General features: G+C 37.5%; 1 protein-coding gene across 1 annotated transcript in view; it reads left to right on the top strand.

Moving 5' to 3' along the window:
• The first annotated feature begins 4708 nt into the window (after positions 1-4708).
• LOC131680917 (mothers against decapentaplegic homolog 3) overlaps positions 4709-21830 on the top strand; it is a 53815-nt gene continuing 36693 nt past the window's right edge. The window contains exon 1 of the mRNA XM_058961632.1: positions 4709-5326. Within this exon, the coding sequence (XP_058817615.1) occupies positions 5127-5326 (200 nt within the window). The 5' untranslated portion in view covers positions 4709-5126. The remainder of the gene's footprint in view (positions 5327-21830) is intronic.

Genomic DNA, 21830 nt, shown 5'->3' with positions numbered 1-21830 from the left:
ATTCTATCCTTGCGACTTTTATTTTCGGTCGCTCAATTGTAGTGAGTGACTCTGACGGGGAGCCTTTCCGAAAACCTTGCTCTACAGCTCCAGTAGGACAACTCTCAAAAAAGAAGGTTTCCATGTCACTGTTAGCATATCAAGCAAAACAAGGAAACTAAATTTGAATATTTATCTTGTTTAAAAATATGTATATGAGACATATTGGGCCTAGCCAGCACATATCGAACTGGAACGAGGCCGAGGAAATCTGTTAGCGGAGATCTGACGCCGTTATACTAGGCGCACGACCAGACAACATGTTTAATGTAGCGATACCCATCTCCAAAAACGCAGAGACCGCTCTCCACGACCCCAATACGCCAGAGATGCGCATCCAACTTTTAATGATTCGACATGATCCAAAATATCACCAAAGGTAGTCGCGACCCTCATCCATCCCCTTAAACCTTGGTTTGTTGATATCATTCCAAACCATCCATTGTTCCACGAAATATGTCGAGTTTTGAGCGTCCTTTGACAAAAAATACTGAAAAAATCGTTGAAGCGCTAACCGATTTTTCATGTAGGCATGGTCGTTAATAGATACCTATGAAACCATGTTTCGTGCGGTACATCTTGCAGCATAGCCTCTTATGGTCACCCTGACTACTACTATCATAATAATTAGCGTAGAAGCGATGCATAACTGTCATAATCTTCTATGCTTAACTCGAGTATCTGTGATGTCAGATAAATTTGCGCTTTTAAAGAACAATTATTATGTCTATATACAGTATTATCTTTTCATCGCGAAACGTCTATAGTTTGAATGCGGATCTACATGGAATGCTGCAGTCTTAGAAAAAGAATTCGTTGTACCGTGTATTCCGATCAAATTTTTTTTTTCTCTAGTTAATTCGTCGGCGAAACGGCGCCAACATCCGCGTTTTTCAGCTTTCATAATGCTGCGTAAATTCGGACGATCCGTCGTTCAAAAGGATATAGGACTTTTTCGCGTACAATTGGGTCATTATTAGAGAAAAAAAAATCTTTTTTTTATTACATACATCGATAAAGCTGATTTTCGTGATTACAACAATGTTTTTTTCCAACTCAGGGAACGTGAAAATAAAATTTAAATTTAAAATAAAGAAATATGTTGTCAGTTTTGATTTGACACTATCAGAAGCATTTGACATCACTAAAAACCAACTTGAGTATTCTGAGTTCAAACATAATTTTTCGTGAAGTAGACGAGAAATGATGAAAAACTACGTATTTGGTTTGCTTCTAGCAGATCAGGGTCGATTTTTATGACAGTTTGAAGATTTTCTCAATTTTGGCCAATAAAAATGAATTTTTATATGAGAAAATCGGAGTTTTTCCCTTCAAAACGGTATATCTCAGGATGCGCTAATATTATATTGGGATGATAAGTGTTTTTTATGTAAAAATGTCTGAGGAACGCGATGGCATTAAAATTTTCAAAATAAAATATACGTATTTTGAGAAAAATTAACTTTTAATATTTAACTGAAAAAAATGCATAGTTGGCAACACTGTCGGCAAAAAATAATATTTTTTATAGTCTCCTTGAACAATTTTCTTCAAAAGCCATCTTGTGGTTTGATTCTAGATTAAATAGAACCGGAGATATGATCAAAAGAAAATCAAGGGTTTTGGCAATTTGCCAAAACGGGGGGTGCTCCCATGACCCGAGGGGTGGTTCAATTGACACAAAAATTTGGGTTTTTATATATTGGCCCTAGATGAACAATTCCTCCAAATTTTGTTCAAATCCGTGAAGGTCGATTTCAAGTTTGCATCTTTTTTTGATCACTTCGCGTGGAATGACCCATATCGAATTTCACGACAAATGATGCCCTGTTAGAAAAAATTAATACATGTTTTCCTGGTTTTCCCGCAGGGTCATTTTTATTTGACATGAACACCATTGAGTTCTTTGCGAACGGTCTCACGAACACTAATGAAGCTTTCTGGTTGAAAACAATCCCATTTACTTTTGCCGTCTTTGTTTATTATTTTCCACCAGCTTGTGATGTAGTGTTTGTGTCATGTGGCGTGTACGTACATGAGCCGTAGAAAAGTCTATACAATGTATATAGTTTTTTTTTTCATTTCGGGGGTTGTCTTGATAGGCCAGATGTAAACAACCGCAGTTTTCCTATGTATGGTTGTCTATGTTTACATAGGATTTATTTAAAAAACAAAACAAAAAAATCGTTTTTACGTATCACAATGAATTTTTTTTTGAAATAATGTTATATATAGGACCTAAAATTTATCGAATGGAACGGAAAACTATATATAGCCCAATGACCCAATTCTTAGCACACTCTGTCCCAGCATGGAGTGCGAGACCGTTAACGGGTGTTGGCGCCGGGTACTCGTTTCGCCTGACCTTTAATTGCAGTATCGAGAATCAAGCCTGTCAAAACTTTTTATTCTTCCACCGGAGGAATTTCTTCTTTTGATTCGGAGGTTTCGGATATAGTGGACTGGACGTGTAGCTTTTTCAATCAATGGGTACAGCTTAATTGTAGCGAGCTCGAGTACAACAATAAATCCAGCTCGCTTGAAATTGTTACAAATATCATGCAGTAAGATAGAAATGTTCCACTGGTTTGAGAAGGAAGGAGGTCAGATTGATTCGTCTGAAGCTCTATTTCTTATCCAGCTTTTTTATCCACGACCTCATCCAATTCGATTGCATATTAACTCGTAGGAAATATCCATGAACCCTAGCCGCCATACCCTAATAAACATCGTATGATTTAAGAGCCTAACAAACTGTTCAGGGTATCACCCAAACAATATATGGAATCGTTGCACTAGATGGGCTAAAGTTCGTGTATAATTTATTTTTATTAGGGTACCATTTTCGTAGAAGTCTAATTTCGTAGATTTGAGATTACGGTATATGACTATATCTAGCGAGACGTTTAAATGATCGCAGACGATGTCCTTATTTATATTTAGAAAGCAAACATACCGGATTCTTGTGTCTGAGCTGAAATAAACTTTACGATCTGGGACAAACGTTTCAAGCTTAGATGTACCTAGATTGAGATTCTCATGTCAAAACTAAGGTTGACAGTATCAAAACAACAGTTTCAGATTATTGTTTCCAACAAAAAAACTGTTCGCTTAAATCGATTAATCGAAATCAAAAAATCAACTTAACGTTATGATGAATCAGTTTTCCGTGTAAACACAATTCATTTTCAATATGTATCCGAGTTATTTTTTAATTTCAAGCTTTCAAAAACAAAAAAATTAAAACCGTCTTCGCGAGTTTAATCTCAGAAATCCAATTCTCTGGAGCTACAACATCGCCGGCCAATCGATAGAGAGTGTCAGTTATCAGAGACCTTGGTGCTAGAGGAAGATCACTCTAGGAATTTATAACAAATGTCAAACGAGGACGTGCTTACATTTTTTTTAGAAAATCAAATAAAAATATTTCTGATGTTTTAAAGATTGTACCTAAATGCTGTTATATTTAGAAAAATGAGCTCTACCGTTTTATGAAATAAAAGGAGAATTTTATTCTTCATTTAATGACCCAACTGGGTGCATGAAGAATAAAATTCTATTTTTAATATATAAATCGTTACAGCTCGATTTACAAATGTAACAATATTAATGTCTAACTCGTAAAAAATCAGTACAATTTTATATTAATTTACTACGAAAATGTACACAAACCCTTGAGTGACACTATCGGTCTTACTTGAAAATGGCTTTAGCCACACCTTTGAAAGTTAACTCATCAAAAGGATAGGGGCACCCTAATAAACATCGTATGATTTAAGAGCCTAACAACCTGTTCAGGGTATCATCCAAACAATATATGGAATCGTTGCACTATATGGGCTAAAGTTCGTGTATAATTTATTTTTATTAGGGCAAGGCAAGGTGTGGCCATTTTCATTCGATTTGCAAAAAATCTTTCTTTTTACGTAGCAAAAAGGTAAAAAAACCTAATACGTATCTTTAATGTCAGCTGCATCGGGAAAATAATAAAAACAGCATATAGCTTAATGACCCAATTTCTCACTCACAAACAGTTATAGCTATATACCTTTTTATTATCAGGCAATCCATTAGACGTTTGTTTGACAATTCAGCGGTGGGTCCTGTCAACAAGTCTACTCCTGCGAACAGAAAAACTCGTCCGACAAACAACTTTCGTTAGTCCGATTCGTTTGATGTTGGATCAAATCAACGATATTGTCGGGCGTCGCACCCCTCGGAGTAACGTCAGAATGAGTAAACAAGAAATAATCAGCTGATCCGAAACGTCTCATGGATTGCCTAATTAAAGGTGTCGTCTCATCCCATAAATGAGTAAAACAAAATTGGCGTGCATTTCTTGACATTTCAGTTTGACACATTAGTGACAGTGGCATATATGACAAAATAATGTGTTGGTATTTATCAAGACGAATTGATGGATACGCCATCACACCCATACAGGAAACTCGTTTGCGGAAAAGATCAGTAGACTCAGACGGTAGCGTCTCAATACAAAATGTGATTGTGTGGAAGCCTTTTCCTGTATTTATGCCCACATGCACCCGTGCTCCTGAGGATTAGCTAAAATAGCTATGAAGTCAGATTTCGTTTACGCATACAATCTTACGAAAAAACTACCTTTCTCACGTGAAGACATCTTAGTTTGCGATTCCTTCGTTTGAAGGAAACCAACGAATATAATAGCGAATCATACTTTTTCGGTGAATTTCCTTCCTGTTGCAGCGGTGTGAGTGTTTTGAATTTCGCAAAATTTTCAGCCAAATTGATCAGAATACTCCGGAAAATAGCATTTTTCCGTAGATTGGGTGTCGCCACCTTCGGTAGGAAGTACTTGCAGACAACATTTATCCGTAAAATCGGATATTTCCGTGGTTGAAAATCTTTGTTATCTTTTAGCTCGTGTTCCTAGTAGAGAAAAGACTCTAGATTAATAATCGATTTTCTCGGCAGTGTATTGTGAAACCGAGTGCGTAGTTTCTCTGCACACCGAGTGCTGAAGAGAAACCAATTAAAGTTTGGACCGGTTTTTCCGGATTCACCGGAAGATAACCTATAGCCTTCGTCGCCGAGGTTCCTTGGAAGATATGTTGCCCTTCAGCCCTCCGATTGTGAAACGTCTGCTGGGCTGGAAGAAAGCATCGCCGGACGATTCCGTGGAAGGTAAATGGTGTGAGAAAGCAGTAAAAAGTCTGGTTAAAAAGTTGAAAAAGTCCGGCGCCCTAGAAGAACTGGAACGGGCTATCACGACACAAAATTGCAACACCAAATGTGTCACGATCCCAAGGTAAGTTTACGCTGCGATACGGATAGTTTAATCTTGTCAACCAATGCACAGAATCAGCTGGCAGGGATTAAGTACTATCTAGTATATTGCTGATAGTCCAGTGGAGGCTTTTTGCTGATATACAATAAACGCTTGAACCAATCTTATTAGGCTCTTCGTTTTGTGTTGTAGAAATTAGGTTTGAAAGGAAAATTGAATGGACAAAAATAGAACATTATAACCTCATCCAAAGTTTTGTTGGCTTTCAATTTTCTTTACTAGGTTAGGGTTTCAATTTTATTAGGCATATGTACCAATCAAGCCTTAGTCGCAAAACAGTGAAGTGCTTGATAATCTAATCTTGTTTTTCTATCTCACGTTGGTTACAGTTGGGATTATAGCATAAGCCAGAAAGTATCCAATTCGTCATGTAATGGGAATGCTATTTTACGGCGTTATAGAGGATGTCCGTGATAGAAAAAAATTCTGGTGCACCGAAATTGTTTATTTTCATACTAGCCTTGAAATGCTTCTAATGCTCTGATGAATTTCAAGCACACAAATCTGCATTACGCTTTGGTGAGGCCATCGGCAGGATGGCGGTAATTAATTCTATTCGCAAACCAATGCCTCGTCTCTCGCTCTAAAGAACCAGGAGAGTAACACTAATACCGTCAAAAGTTTCGAGTCTGTGAACTAGCTCCATGCTTTATACTGTACTGTGCGTCTGCAGCGCGTCACACCAGACATAGATTTCTGAGGGGTAAATCAATAATCAGGATTCATTGCACTCTGGATACAATGCAACACACAGGCGCAAGGTCAACAACATTTGACACTGTACATAATATACTATAGCGAAAAGGAACAGACGGATAACGCTTTTGCAAAAGGAGTATATTGTATGTGCCTGTTTTGGGCTCATTTGTCATTTCTAATCCTTCAGTCAGTGTTAAATGGTATGTTCCCAAAGTTTAGCTTATTGATTCTAATGTCTTTAATAATATTCGGCACAGTATCCATCCAAACAAAGTTTTCGATATTTTTGGTTTAAATTTATTGTTTAGCCACAAATGTTTGCGTTTATGGGTGTTGTGCTCATCACGCGTTAGTTTTTCAATACATCAACCAAGAGGTATTCAGAGGCAATTTCAGGAAAATCAATTTTTTGTATTTTTCCATCTTTCACTTAGATGAGGCATGAAGGTGCGGATTTTCCGAAAGGATACGTGGGTTGAAAAAGGTTTAAAATCACTGCTAGTATCATAACAGAAAAATGACTTATTGCAACTTGTGGGTTTATTAAACAAGATTGGAAGAGTCCTAAAATCCTGATGAGACCATAGCAATATAACAATGACAATACAGTGCATTCGTAATGGCTGGCTATCCGAACCATGCTTCGATCTGGATATGGTCCCATTAGAATCAGAGCTTCTGTTCTAACGGGACGTCGCCCGTTATCAGTCATGTCATGTGAACCATAAATTGTGTTTAAATTTTTGGATTTAACATCTATACTTATAGATGTTAAATCCAAAAATTATTAATTAATTAATTAATTAATTAATTGATTAAAGTTTGCTGCCGTATACTGACGAGATAAAATCGGAATGTAAACCCAACTAAACCCCATCAGCACAAATTGTTTCTTCCCGATTGTCTCCTTGGGGAGAGATACAATTAAGCTTCTTGAAAGGTTTCGAATATAGTTTGCTTTGTTTATCCTTTTCTTAGATGTTTCTATCCTTCAATAGATTGAACCTAGGTTTAATTTCGTTTTGTATATTTTGATAGATGAATTTCGCAACAACATTGCATAATATAATTATTACTGATTATTGGAGATGACCTACCAAATAACGTTTAAAACTGTATGAAACAACGTGATCAAAGACAGTGGAAAAAATCTAAAAATTTGTTCCCAGATACAAGGAAGCAATGCTATATCGTATGTGGTTTATGTTATTTATTTGCTAAGAGCGGTGCAACATTTCTGAAAGCATTAATGACTCAACAAAACAATTAAGGTTCTTGACTGGATTCTTTTTTTCGCTCTATTCTCCTTCCATGAATCGCACTAGGTGGACATTGATCGGAACGTACCGATTCTCTCCAAAGCTACCAGTTGCAACATTTTAGTCGCTCTTAATAGTTGCTGATTCTCCCTGTGTACTTTTATCACGTTGTGCATTCGACTGCCAAGAAAAATAATGAATTTTTGACAACTCAATCGGCCCACCCCTGAGTCGATTCCTAATCCCATCAGGAGTACTTGCACCAAATTTGAAGCAAATCGGATAAGTCTAACTACCGGACCAACGTGCCTGAAGTTTGCATGGGATTTTTCGACAATTTACATGAAAAAAACCCACTAGCTCGCATTTTCGCACTGTATGCATCGTATTATCACTGTAAGTGAAAATAAGAAAGATAATTTAATCGTCTACAACTTTGTCGAAGACTGCTAGTCAATCCGACTTTGTTAAAAGAAGTTATTAAACTTTTAACGAAGTGATGTCTGAGTCAGTTTCGCATGGGGCCTAGCAGTGGATGGTTGTGTACCAGATGAATATAAAAAGTACCGACTGTAAGTTAAAAATCTATTAATCTTAAACACTAATTAAATTTGTAGTTTGGTAGTAGCATCGTGCTTCGAAAAAATGTAGTTGATCCAAAAAATCAAGGGAGGTAGTAACTCGTATCAACTGACAACCATTGATTCGCGGCGCTTTTTGGAAATGGTTCTAATTGTTTTAAAACCAACGATCGAACAAATAAAGCTAATGTTATACTAGTTTAGCAAAATGTGCACCACGCCGAGTTATGTGATCACATTATTGTGTTATCAAAAAATCTAAGTCAAAAAACCCTTGCTAAATACGCGTTTTAGACTACATTCTTTTGCGTACTTTTTATTATTTTTCAAAGACAATTGCACTGAATGACGCCGAATTTCGCATCGAATTCATAAATACGATAAAATGAAATCCGATCGTAGTGGCGTTTATGTCACACTTGCAGGCAAGAGCTGAATAGGAACGATGCTTTGTTTAAAAGTTAGCAGTAATTTGATCATGTGAAATAAACTAAAACTTGTAAACCATTCGAAGTCCACTTCCAGATCAAGAGAGATAGCCATTCAAGTTTCATAGCGCATTTTCCGTAATGAAGAAATATAACCTGAGAGGTCGATTTAATTTAAAATCATGACTTATCCTGGTCTGGTGGTTCAGACGGTAAGACGTTGGTCTCATAAGCCAGTCGTCTTATGTTTGAGGCTCCACCAGAAATATTCTTCAGTAGCGTCATACTGATCGGAGATCTGTGCCTAGAATAGTCTCCCGCAATCTCGGTGGCCGCTGAACTTCTTTTGTTTTAAACAGTCATGCATTCCTCGCGCATATTTGCTATAACATAGGGTGATGAGCCTATTTTCACCATACTAAGCAAGGTGTCTCACTAATTCAGTAATTTCTTGCCTTACAATCAATGGAATGCGTAAAAATTGACATCAACCGCTTTGCTTCGTTGCTAAGAACCAATATAATAACACAAATGCGTTGAAAACAGTAAAATTCTCGTGTTTGAGCACAATGAAAACTCGAATCGAGTGCCCCTGTTGTTGCGCTACCATTTGACTCAATGCGTTGAACAAAGATGGCAGACACTGCTCTAACCAACGGCTTCAAATGGGTAGGGTGATAATAGAAACATAGCGCAAATAGGCTCATCACCCTATGCAAATTTCAATCTATCGGCAACAATTTTCGAAAAACTGACCGTGATAAAAATACAGTGTAAACAATACACTCTAAACTACTTCTACCCAATATTCTTAGATGCTGAAAGTGTCATGTACATTAAAATCGGCTGCGGTAAATTTTGCGAAGGAGTATAATCTACCCAGTAAGAGCGTGATTGACGATACAGTTCGTCGTTATATTTATTTCGAAGTTTAGTACGTTTATTTAAAAATAATCGATATTTCAAAGCATTTACTTTAGCAATCTAGCTAAATACATGTGAGTTGTTGATTGTTTACCCTCCTTTGGAAATTAAAATTAACGTTACTCATGAAATGATTCGCGCGAAAACGACCATTGATACTGGTAAATTAAATTACAGAAAATTTTATTTCGAAGATCTTGGTCGATTTCTTAGTGATCAAGTCTAGTCATTTGTGGTGGTTGATGTACTCAATTTACCTGTCCAAAGTTTTACATCTATTATTACATCATGGCATAACGATAATTTACCAAAAATAAACCATCAACTCTCCTTAGAATAATGCTGTCCTGAAGTATGCGAAACGAATAAAAATTCAAGCTTTACGAATAACCACCGCCTGACAGTCACTAGAAGAAGATATCAATACACTCAAGTTTTTTTTACGCGGTTTTTTTTTGCGCGGTATTTTTTTACGCGGTTTTTTTTTCGCGGATTTTGAAATTTACGCGGTTTTCATTTACGCGGATTTTGAAATTTACGCGGTTTTCATTTACGCGGATTTTGAAATTTACGCGGTTTTCATTTACGCGGTTTTTGAAATTTACGCGGTTTTCATTTACGCGGATTTTGGAATTTACGCGGTATCCATCAATGAGGTTCCCTTTATCGCGGATTCTTAAATTTAAGTGGTCTTCATTTACGCGGATTTTGAAATTTACGCGGTTTTCATTTACGCGGATTTTGAAATTTACGCGGTTTTCATTTACGCGGATTTTGAAATTTACGCGGTTTTCATTTACGCGGATTTTGAAATTTACGCGGTTTTCATTTACGCGGCTCGTATCCCCCGCGTAAAAAAAAACCTGAGTGTACCTGAATAGCGCTTGCTACCACATATAGGGTTACTGTGCTCTAATTCACCCTAGCACCTCTATTCATCCCACCCATTTGAACACATTAGTTAGAGCAGTGTCTGCTATCTCTATTCAACGTATTAGCTCAAATGGTAGGATCTATAAGGGTGCGTTGTACTCGACTTTTCGCTTCGCTCTAACATGAGCATTTTACGTTTTCCGAGCCAGATTTTTTATTAATGTGCTGCTTAAGGACGAAAAAAAGATGTTAATACCAATTTAAGCGCAATCCAATTACTGTAAACCGAGTAATTAACGAAATAGTGTGACATCGCGACTAATGAGATGAATAAGGTCTCGTCTACCCTTTTTGGCTCGTGTACAGCAAACCTTCGAAGTAATCCTAAAATATTTTGAAACTATGTGCACTACAAGCACAAAGTCAAATGATTTTCGGCAATGGTTAGAAGTATTTTTTTTTGCAGGTTACTTTCATAGTGGTTTCAGTCGAGACAACGCCCCCACTCTCCTTGAAACTGAAATTGCTACTGAACACGTCCCGTGTTATCTTGTCGATATGGCTGTTTAACATTTCAGATGAAATGATTTGTAGAGGCACACAAAAGCTTAAGACCTCTTATTCGTTTAGACCAGATGCAAAAATTAATAAATGTGTGTTTTTCCGTCAATCTGGAATTGATGTACCCGGTCTACAAACATGATGAAAAAATGAATGAATTTTTGTTTTTTTCTCATAACTTTTTAATGAAATAAAAATTTCAATTGCAAATTACGCCATCTTGTAGTCAATTCGAATTGTAAGAGCTATGGATAATATATCGAATACTATGTCCCGTCGGTAATATGAACATATTTGAAAATCATGCCAAAACGAGGTTTTGTAAAAACGTGCGGTAACTTGATCTCCCGCCTACTGGGACTAAAGAAACAAAGCACACTATGATCTATAGGCACGAAAGTTCAGCTAACCACCTATCCTGACAAATTAATTAATAAGACTACCTTTTTAGATGCACGACAAACTTTAACCACAGTAGAAAGCCAAGACAAGTATTTGCGGTAAATCTGGCTTTTTCTACCTTCAATAACTTCTGCCATCATTTGTTTACGGAAAAAACATTTCAGATGAATTAATAGTGTCAGGTACGTTATGAAAATGAAGTTTTCTGTTTCTTTACATTTTGAAAGTGTTTGAGAGAACTAATGATAGGGATCAAGAATACCCAGCGTTACAGGGATCAAACATACCTGTTGTATGAGGTGAACAAAATTCAATTTTAAAACTTTTTATTCGAAAAACGTGTTTTCTAGGCAAAAGCCCTTAGAAAGTAACCGTACTTGAAAATATTTATAAATAATTAGTTCGACGATCTCATACAGTCATTCAAAAAATTTGTGAAAAGATCTTCGAGATGGATTTAAGCACATATTTTCTAAAATAATACACAACTTTTCCAAACCAATACATCAGATTTGTTTTTTAAACATCATAAACGACCAAATACTTCATTTTCTTTTTATATTGTGATAACTTTATGCGTGTAGCTTAGGAGATATGGCCAGGGAATCAAATATCCCCAAGGATCAAGTGTCCTCACTCTCCCCTACATCCGTTACACTCGACATTTGGAGAATCTTTTCCCCGGGTATTCCTAATGGCGTTCTTGTGGTGAGAATGCGGGTCGAAAGATCTATTCCCTCCTACTTAGCTTTAGAACTCACGGAACTACTATTAAATTACATGAGTTGCAAACTCCTTTCTTGCATGGTTAGCAACCGATTGCCAACTCTTTGGAAAACGGAAACCCAATCCAGAAGTAGGGAAGAACATCTGATGGCGGGTTCCAAAACAGCTTTAACGATGATGACCTTGACTTGAAAGACACGAGAGAATTGGATGACTCCTATGACGCAGTAGGCAACAAACAAACGTTTCCCCATCACGAAAGAAGGTCCCCGCGTGCAGTAGACAGTTATGTGCACGAGTTCCAGCGGACAATTAATTAGATTTGTTTTTATGTAAATATTTCACATAATGTAAACATAAAAAACACCCACGGTTCCGTTAAGCTATCACTATGAGCCGTGTCAAACAAACGAATTAAATATATATATATATATATATATATATATATATATATATATATATATATATATATATATATATATATATATATATATATATATATATATATATATATATATATATATATATATATATATATATATATATATATATATATATATATATATATATATATATATATATATATATATATATATATATATATATATATATATATATATATATATATATATATATATATATATATATATATATATATATATATATATATATATATATATATATATATATATATATATATATATATATATATATATATATATATATATATATATATATATATATATATATATATATATATATATATATATATATATATATATATATATATATATATATATATATATATATATATATATATATTAGATTGTTACGGCGAGAACCAATCATCATTTATGTATGTGAAAAAATGAGTGATGTACAGGGTCCGACACTCGAAGTGTAACCAACTTCAAACCGGTCGCTCATCTGTCGCAATGGCATCAGCTATTTATACATTAGATGAATAACATTTCGGAGAATTTTTCACAAACGTCAAAAGTGAGCGCAAAAAAGTGATCAGCGAAGGAATTAAAACGCTGATAAATCACAATCAGCGGTTGTTCGTGAGCTCAAACATCAAAATTCGAATAAAGTTTTTGTTGATGCACCATAATTCGTTATAATAATACTGGTAACATCACAAAACGCCATGGAGGTGGTCATCAGACGACTGCATAGTCACGTGAGATGAGAGATGATTCGAAACGTGAAGCAGCTACTTGAGCGAAATTAACAAAGAAATTCCAATCAAATTGCTAAAGTACTGATAATAGCCGACTGCAGCATCCGACGTATAATGAAAAACGAGATCAAGGTCAAGTCATACATAAGAGTTTCAAAAGGTCCACCATCTCACACCGAAGCAGCAGCAAGTTAGACTTGAGAGAGCGAATAAGTTGCGCGCTTGGCCAGATGCGGTCAGATTTCGAACATCGTATTTTCTTCCGAAAAAAAAATAAATTGAGCCATTCGTACTCTCAGAGCGATAAGGTTTACTTGATCGTTCACAAGAGAATTTGAGTCGTCTGTTGGCCACCAGGAGGCAGCACTTGCCACAAATAATAGCAGAAAGGCGCTCTCCAATCGATATATTGTTGGGAAAGTGTTCTGGAGCCTTCTTTGAAGTCGTGGGCAGACAAACATTTTGATCGAAGACGTTTCAACAAGACTCGGCAGCATCTCACAAAGCGCGAGTGAACCAAGAATGGCTGAAAATCATGGCGATCAGAAATTCATTACGACCACACTATGGCTCTCGTATTCATCGGACGCGAATCCAATGAATTATTCTCTCCTGGGCCATTTTGGAGAGCAAGGTCCGAAGTAAAAAATACACCAGGCTCGAGATGCCGAAGAAAACCTAATATATGGCCTTTTTAATTTGTTACACTTCGAGTGCTGGGCCCTGTATGTAAGACATGTATTATATAAATGTATAAAAAATAGTAAACTTATGCATGATTTTGTGAAGGGCTATAGGCAATATAGCTTGACTAAGAAGTAGTTCGAAAAATAGTGCGAACCATTGCATTATATGGTTAAAATGAGCTCATCGTCCAACTACTGTTCAGACAAACACAACAATTTTGCCAAAAATAAATTTCGTGGGCCTCGTTCAAAACTGACTCAAACATCACTTCGATAAAAGTTTTGTAACTTTTTCTGATGAAGTGGGATCGATTTGCAGTCATCGCCAAAGTTGTAGACAATTAATTTACACAATGCCATCTAACGGTGAAATTGCGAGCAAACGGGGGTTTCTCCATGTAAATGGTCGAAAAATCCTATCCAAATTGGTCCGATTTAGTTCGAAATTGGAGCAGATACTCGCGGCGGGACTAACAATTGATTGAAGGTTTGGGCTGGCGGCCAAAATTTTTCTTTTTACTCTAGTGTTCATCTTAAAAGTATTGCAGGTATGATTAGTTAAATCGTTAATGTGACTAAAAGAGTACACAAATTCGTTGTTGATAGAAATTTGATGTGCTAGGGTCATAAAATTAGTTTTTGTTCTATTCTAGAGATCACAACCACAATCCTTCCAATCTTAGAAAATTGACAATACAATTTCCGCTTAGTTGTCCTGGCGATGTGATGCATCCCGCCGATTCAGCTGTGTATTTTGATGCTTTTTATAACTATTTTGTTGCAGTTATAATAAATACAAATAGAATACATCTTGGTGTGACATAATGTTTAGTATTTGTGCACGGATCTAGGTTGTATATGTCAGTGATTTGTTCCGTATACATGTGCAATTCGCCAAAATATGTTTTCACCGTTCTGCCTCTATCTTTATAACTACGTTCTGCTTCGCACATTTCCGTCTGGAATGACTGCGGGGGTATTTTTGCATTATAAATTTTGAAGTGAGTCTCGCATATACAGGCGACAAATGAATAGTTTACCTCTGTATGCGTTTTGAGTTTCATAACGTATATCTAGTGTATATGATTGCCATGCGCCATAATAACCATCATCATGTAGAACGCAAGAATTTACACAAAATATGCGATACCTGGAAGCATTTATGCATAATACTATATACATTTTGAACTGATGTCTTTAATAAATTGCTCGTCCCGCTTCAACTTCGGTGGAGTCGGCCATCAGCTAGGGTTCTAGTCAGTGCCTTCGCCTAACTACAGCTCACCTGCATATACTTTTGCCTTTCGCAAAAAGGCATCCCCAATGAATGACGATGGCAAAACAGAACACAAAAATGCTTTAATTGAAGAACGACAAGACATGAAATTTGCTCCCGAACTCTGTGCTTTATTATGCATCCACCAGTGATGAAAAGTTATTGGTCAGTGTAATAGAGCGAATTCGAAGAAAAATCAAAACGAGACTATTTTCATGGAAATTGTTACTAATTTAGCGATGTAGAAGAATAAGATTGATAAGTCTAATAATACCAAATCAATTGAACGCATAGCTGATTGATGGCGTATCGCACTGCAGTTAATAGTCGATCCGATTAATGATTTTATACAGTACGATACGCACCCATAGAAATGAACCACGCGGCTCCATTATTGTTGTATCATAAAAGAATCACCTACGTTTAAATTTCATGAATTGATTCGATAAGCATGTTCATCTCCCCCATTAAGATTCTTGTTTACCTCTCCTGTCGCCCTGTGGGCAACTTGTGCAAAAGCAATATCCATCCCAGGCCCCCAACCGCCCCCTTGGTGTCTGGCGCTGCACATTTTTTTCCTAGGTGGTGAGTAGTAACAACATTTGGCTGGAGTATGGTAGACAGTAGACACATACACACGGAAAGCAGTCCTTCTCTCGGGTGTAACATTTATTCGTGCAAACTTAGGCGCACCGCTAGCTGGCATGTGCTGAGTTTTAACAGCAGGGGATGTTCACTTTTCTGGCAAACCGTGAATGAGGTTAAATAGTTCCAATCGTGCAAAAGTTTAGCATGAGTGAAACTATGAACTCTTGTTTATGGATTCATGGTGCGTCGGAACTCACATGATACTTGCAAGTGTTGAAAAGTTATGCTGAGTCACTCGAGAACAAATTTCCATGAACCCATACCCGAGAAGAAATGTGAAGTAGTAGTACAGTCATTATATGAACAGTAACAGTCAAGTTTAATGTTGTGCTGCAGTACAAAAACAATTTATAGTATTATTATAGTGTTTTTTTATGTCAAAGCTTTTTATAATGAATCGTCCAGATTTTATTAAACTCGAAAATTTTGTTTTGACAAAAATATGCATTCGGTACAGTTTTGCCTTTCTCATATAGGAAAGTTATGCAATATCACTGAAAATAGACAACGCTTATCATCTTGTTTCAACTCCCTCCGATGATAAAATTCTGATCTTGTGATAGTTTCTTGTGTAAACAACCTTCCTTGTGGAATGATAACAGTGATGAACAGTTAACTTATCTCATCTTATTTTTGAAAGCCATGGAAGCTGTCTTTATTCACATTGTTGAATGCAAACAAGGCTTCAATAATTCTATGCATAGTGACCAAATTTTAAGTATGAACCAAATACTACTGATATGGTTAACGAACGTCCTGTATTCACAAGTCTGTATCACTTATGGCTATAAGTAGCGTTTCTAGACATATCCGTGATTTTTATATTTCCAAACTGTGTCAATTGAAAAATACATTCTTACTTCAAAACAATAATACAGAACCGAACCAAAGATAGATTGGTATCAATTTACAATTATCTGCAATTGTGTAGTTTAGTGAAGTATCTTATGACTGTTAGGGTTAGTGCCAAAAAAACAAGAGTTGCGGTAACGAGATAGGCGTTGGCATTGATTGATATGAGTGTTGAGCTTTTCGGCGTAACAGGTGATGTTGATATAGTGGCTCGTAATTTTGAGACTATGCTGGAATCATATATCTGACTGAAGGCTAAAGCAAAGCGGATTGGAATGATTTCAAATAGATCCAAGACAAAATACATTAGAGCAAAACGAGCTCGAAGTAACCGATGAGTTCCTGTATTTGCACTTATTGATTTCCGCAGATAACGATCGTAATCGTGCCTAATTTGCATCAGAAAAAACATTTCAGTCGAACAAAGCACTCTGTCGTAAAAAGTTCGATTTAAAAATCGTTCATTAGACTAGTTGTCTTCTACGATTATGAATGTTGAACTATGCTGGCAGAGGATGCAAGCGCCCGTAGCGGTTTCAAAGACCGAACATGGAGATATGAACCACGAATTGCAACAGTTGCTTGGAGAACCACTCGTCATTCGCACAGCAAAAATAGTTTGTCTGTGATGGGCTGGGCATGTAGGACTCTTTCCTTTTCACACTGCGGGAAGCTGGAAACAAAATGTATCTTTGTAAGAAACGTGGACTTTCGCGGAGGTAGACTTTAAACTTTATTTGAAACTATACCCGAATGTTTTACAAAACGAATGAATAAGAAGTAAAAGTGCTTTGGCAGTGGTCATGACCAACGAAAAGGACGAAAATCCGTTGATAGATCGCCTGCTGAGTGAAAGGAGTACTTTGTTTTGTTATTGGACTGACACACAAATGGCGAATGCATAAATAGATAAAGGAATGAGGATTATTGATCCAGAGTGTACGAATTAATCCATCGGGATAATCTTGGTAGAAAACTGACTGCTTTGATGGCCTCATAAGCCCTATCTACAAGAAGAATTTTAAAGTAAAACGCAATAATCAATCGAGACATAACGAACCATAATACTCTGAATTGTTTCCGGTTGGATGAATTGTTTATCGGCAAATTTCGAAGCGCATTTTGCGAAGGGCGATTAACGACGGATTAAATGGTTTTGTCTGAAAAAAATCCATGAATATTGTAAGTAGGGGTTTGCCCACTACTCGGGTTCTTGTTTGCCCGGCGAACCCTTCTTTTCAGGGCGGCCTAGGTGCTTCTACAGAATTTCGGATTTTCGTTTCACAAGAAAAAAGTGTAAACAAACAAATAAATTAATAGATTTACCGATTTTTATTCCACCAAATTTCCTCTGCTGCACTGTCAATGAAGTTGATTAGCTGCTTCTGACGATGGCGGGAAGGCGGGCGGTTTCTTCCGGCCGCGTTCTCCTGCTGGTGTCGTTAGCTGCTCCGGCAGCGGTCCTTGGCTTTTAGCTAGGGAGGTGAGCTTGGCTCCTTTGTTGGAACCTCCCTAGCGACGTTGGCGACGAATCGCCGGATCGTCTACTCGCCGTAAACGATCCCGGAAGTTACCGCAATAAACTTCCCAGAGGGAACCTTTGTCCGCCCGGCTTCGTTCTCCTTGGCAATTAACTGTGAGAACGGCATTGGTGTCACTTGGGTCCTTTTTATTTAGCCGGGGAAGCGAGTGGCTCCTTAGCGATTAGCTTCCCGTCTCGGCGACCCTACACCAGGACTTTTTCGTATGCCCGGACCACACACCGATACACTGACGGATTTCACTTGCCCTCACACGCGCGCACTGAACTTTTGTTACGGTGGCGGGAAACTGTCCCGAACAAAAAGGAATAAATCTGGAACGTCTGTTCCTGGCTGTGGTCCGTCACTTTCTAACTTTTTCACGATGGCTGCCTTCTGCACTCGACTATCACAAACCGCCAACCGCCTTGTCGCACAGCTGTCAACGATGAGCAGCATAACCAGTACACACGAATTTTTGCAAGAGGAGAGCGGTAGCCTACCTAAGCCCTATGTTACTAATTCACAAACATAAAACAAAAATTATCTAACCTATCTGTACGAATAAAACCGTTCACAAACGCGAAAATGAACAAAAAATTACAACTAAATGTGAACGGTACCGAACAGCGGTGAGCATAATTTTACGTAGACAATACACTCTACGGAGTGTATACGCAAAAAGGGTATATTTCCGCCCAGTGCTAAATTGTTACCCTGACGGGCTACAATATGAATGGTAGACTCATTTCTCGTTCATTTATTTATGAATTTAAAAGCAGCGTACGATTCCGTGGAATGAGACGAACTGTGGCAGATAATACTTAAATATGCCAAAACTGATTGAGTTTATTGCTATGACTCTAGTTGGATAAAAAATAAAGGTCAAAATAGCCAGTCAGATATTAGAATCATCTGTGACGTTATAACGATTGGAACAGGACGATGTACTTTCTAATCCGCTGTTTAACAGTGAATATCTGGTATACAAAGGATAGGAATTATCATTACGAAATCTGACATGCTTTTAGCTTCGCGGATGACATCGACATCGTCGAAGTCGATCGAAGAGCAGTGGAAGAGGTGTTCGGCTGACTACAAAAAATGACTAGACAAACTGCATGGTAGCTGGTAGATAACGAGCCAGTCCAAATGGTGCTGATTCCGAAGAAGAAATGGATAGAATGAAATTAAATTTTGCGACACATAGTTATCGACGAATTTATATACAACTTTACATAAAATTCATATGGGTCATATAATGAATATTTGGCTTCATTGAAGGAGTAAAATTTAATTCCAACAAAATTTGGCATCGAAATCTAAAAACCTTTTAACCAAATATTAAAATCGGGATTATTCCGGTATTCCAAGTAGTAGCGTCCAAATTTTACAACCAAATATAACTTTTATTAATAGTAATCTTTGTGAATTGGCCGATATGGTGAAAGGTTCATTGTATGAGCACGAGAAATCCATTTTAATGAAGTTGTGTTGCTGACAAATTTTCGCCCTTTCCACAAAGAGTTCGGGACGGTTTCAAACAGATAATATGGCCAATGGATCATCACATAGTCATCATTTGACTAGATATATCACATCAAACCTTTTGCCGTTCATAGATTTTTTTTAATCTTAAATTTCATCTCTCTGCTCAGAGATTCCGGACCAATTCTTGATGGCTAATGATGTCATTGGTATAATAACCAAATTTGCCATTTCAAAAATTTGGGTAACTTTCTGATCTTCGAGTGAGTAACAATCGCTGGAGAAATCCGTTTTCGTTTTCAATTCACAAGAAGGGGGACAAGAAGAACATCGAAAATTACCGTGGAATTTCTGCACTATGCGGCATCTCAAAGCTATTCGAGTTAGTTGTGGGCAACCGGTGTTTTTCACTGTAAGCAATATATCTCAGCATAGATCAGCATGGGTTCATGCCCAGCCGCTCTACTATGACGAATCTATTGTCGTTCCCTTCTTTCGTCCAGATCCGAGAATGGTTTACAAGCTGATGCTATCGTTAGGGTATTGAATAAAAAATGAGAATGATTTCAATACCTTTCTGTAATTAAAGTAAAGAGCGTAATTTTTTTTCTCTAATAGAATTGCTCTCTGGACTCCCCAGAAATGGCATGTTTCTTTTCGCTTGGGTGCCGTCAGTTAAATCGAAGATGGCGTCGAAACTGCAAGCACTCCGCGAGCGTGTTGTACGGTTTTACGAAACGCATGGTCATCGTGGAAAAAAGATTACGGTAGACCACTTTCGAGACGTAAAGTGCCCGTGAGTACAGTTTACCGGATCCTGGCATCCCTGAGCGTGGAGTCCGGTGCCGGTGGTTAACGAAGAACTACCGCGGGACATCGTGCTGGACGATGAAAGTAATTTTCCGCTCTCGAAAAGCCACATTCCAGGAAATGAACGCTACTATTCTAGCGACAAGTCGGCCACACCCCCGGAAGTAAAATATAAGTATAAGCATAAATTTGAAAATAAAAGTTATACTGTACATCGCCATATCGTACAGAGGGATTTCAAAACCGTGGCTCAAGCCGACAACAAGTGTACCAGGAGGAGTGTCTTAAGAAAATTCTTCTGCTGTTCTGAAAGGAGCATCATGCGGATGGGAAGTACGTCTTCTGGCCAAACAAGGCGTCTTCCCATTACGCCAAGAACACGCTGGAGTATCTTGAGCAGAAAAAGATACCGTACGTGCCGAAAGAAGGGAACCCGACCAACTAGCCCCAGTGCCGTCCCATTGAGGATTTTTTCGGCTCCCTCAGGGTCCTAGTGTACAAAAATAATTGGCGGGCCAAGGTTACGCAGTTAACCACCAGGATCCGGAATTGTATCCGGAAGATGGACGTCATTGCCGTCCAGCGCTATTGTGAGAGCGCCGCGACTAAGTTGCGTCGTACGGCTAATCATGGTCCCTTCTCCAATATTCATTGACGTTTTTTGAAGAATAAACATGTTTTTAATAAAAAAATGCTGAATTCGTTGATTTTTTTTGTTTTTTAACTCCATGACTAAATAAAATTCTCATTTTTATTGAACACCCGTCACACCGATTTGTCCACTGTTGTTGGCAAAATCAACAACGACTTCACCATTGCCAAATTAGTCCAAATAGGATTCAATGGTTCACTCATTCGTTGGCTTCAGTCATACGTCGTCGGCCGTAGGCTAAGTGGTAATATACGAAACGAATACTCCGAAATGTTCTACAGCTATATCTGGCATGTCGTAATGAAGCCATCTTGGACCACTCATCTTTTTACTTTACTTCAACGATGTGAACTACAGACTGTGTGGACTGAGTTGCACGCGAATGATCTCAACATCTTCAATAGTACTTTGGAGGCCGCACATTTCCTGTAGCAACAATTCGATATCTTCAGGATTTCGTTTAGCGATAATCGAATGTTTCTGAAATAAGTTTCTCTAGGAAAAGAAAAACTGTTAGCTCCGATTACAAGGGTCTTTTAGGACTGGCTATTCCCCGAGAATGTTTCGTGAAGGAACTTGGACAACCTTCAACAGTGAGAACACTTTGAAGCAGTTTCCTATTAAATGGCTCTCCTTGAGCGAACGTATCGTTCAATTGCTAATTCATCGAGCGAAGTCATGGATTTGATCACTGACTCCCACCAGCGCAGCTCAATTTCAATATAGTTTTCATATACCTAGATCGATAGTTTGTCCAGTAATATAGAATATCGAATGAATTGAGTTATTTGTTTCTTACGCAGTATAATAAATGTTTCATGTAACTCATAGTGACGCATTATTTCCACGCGCATGCAAACATAGATTCTTTTATTACGCAAACTGTACCAGTATGAT

This window comes from Topomyia yanbarensis, chromosome 2 (assembly GCF_030247195.1).
Source record: "Topomyia yanbarensis strain Yona2022 chromosome 2, ASM3024719v1, whole genome shotgun sequence".
Taxonomy (NCBI): domain Eukaryota; kingdom Metazoa; phylum Arthropoda; class Insecta; order Diptera; family Culicidae; genus Topomyia; species Topomyia yanbarensis.
The sequence above is the reverse complement of the archived record's forward strand: the minus strand, read 5'-3'. Positions and strand labels throughout refer to the sequence as shown.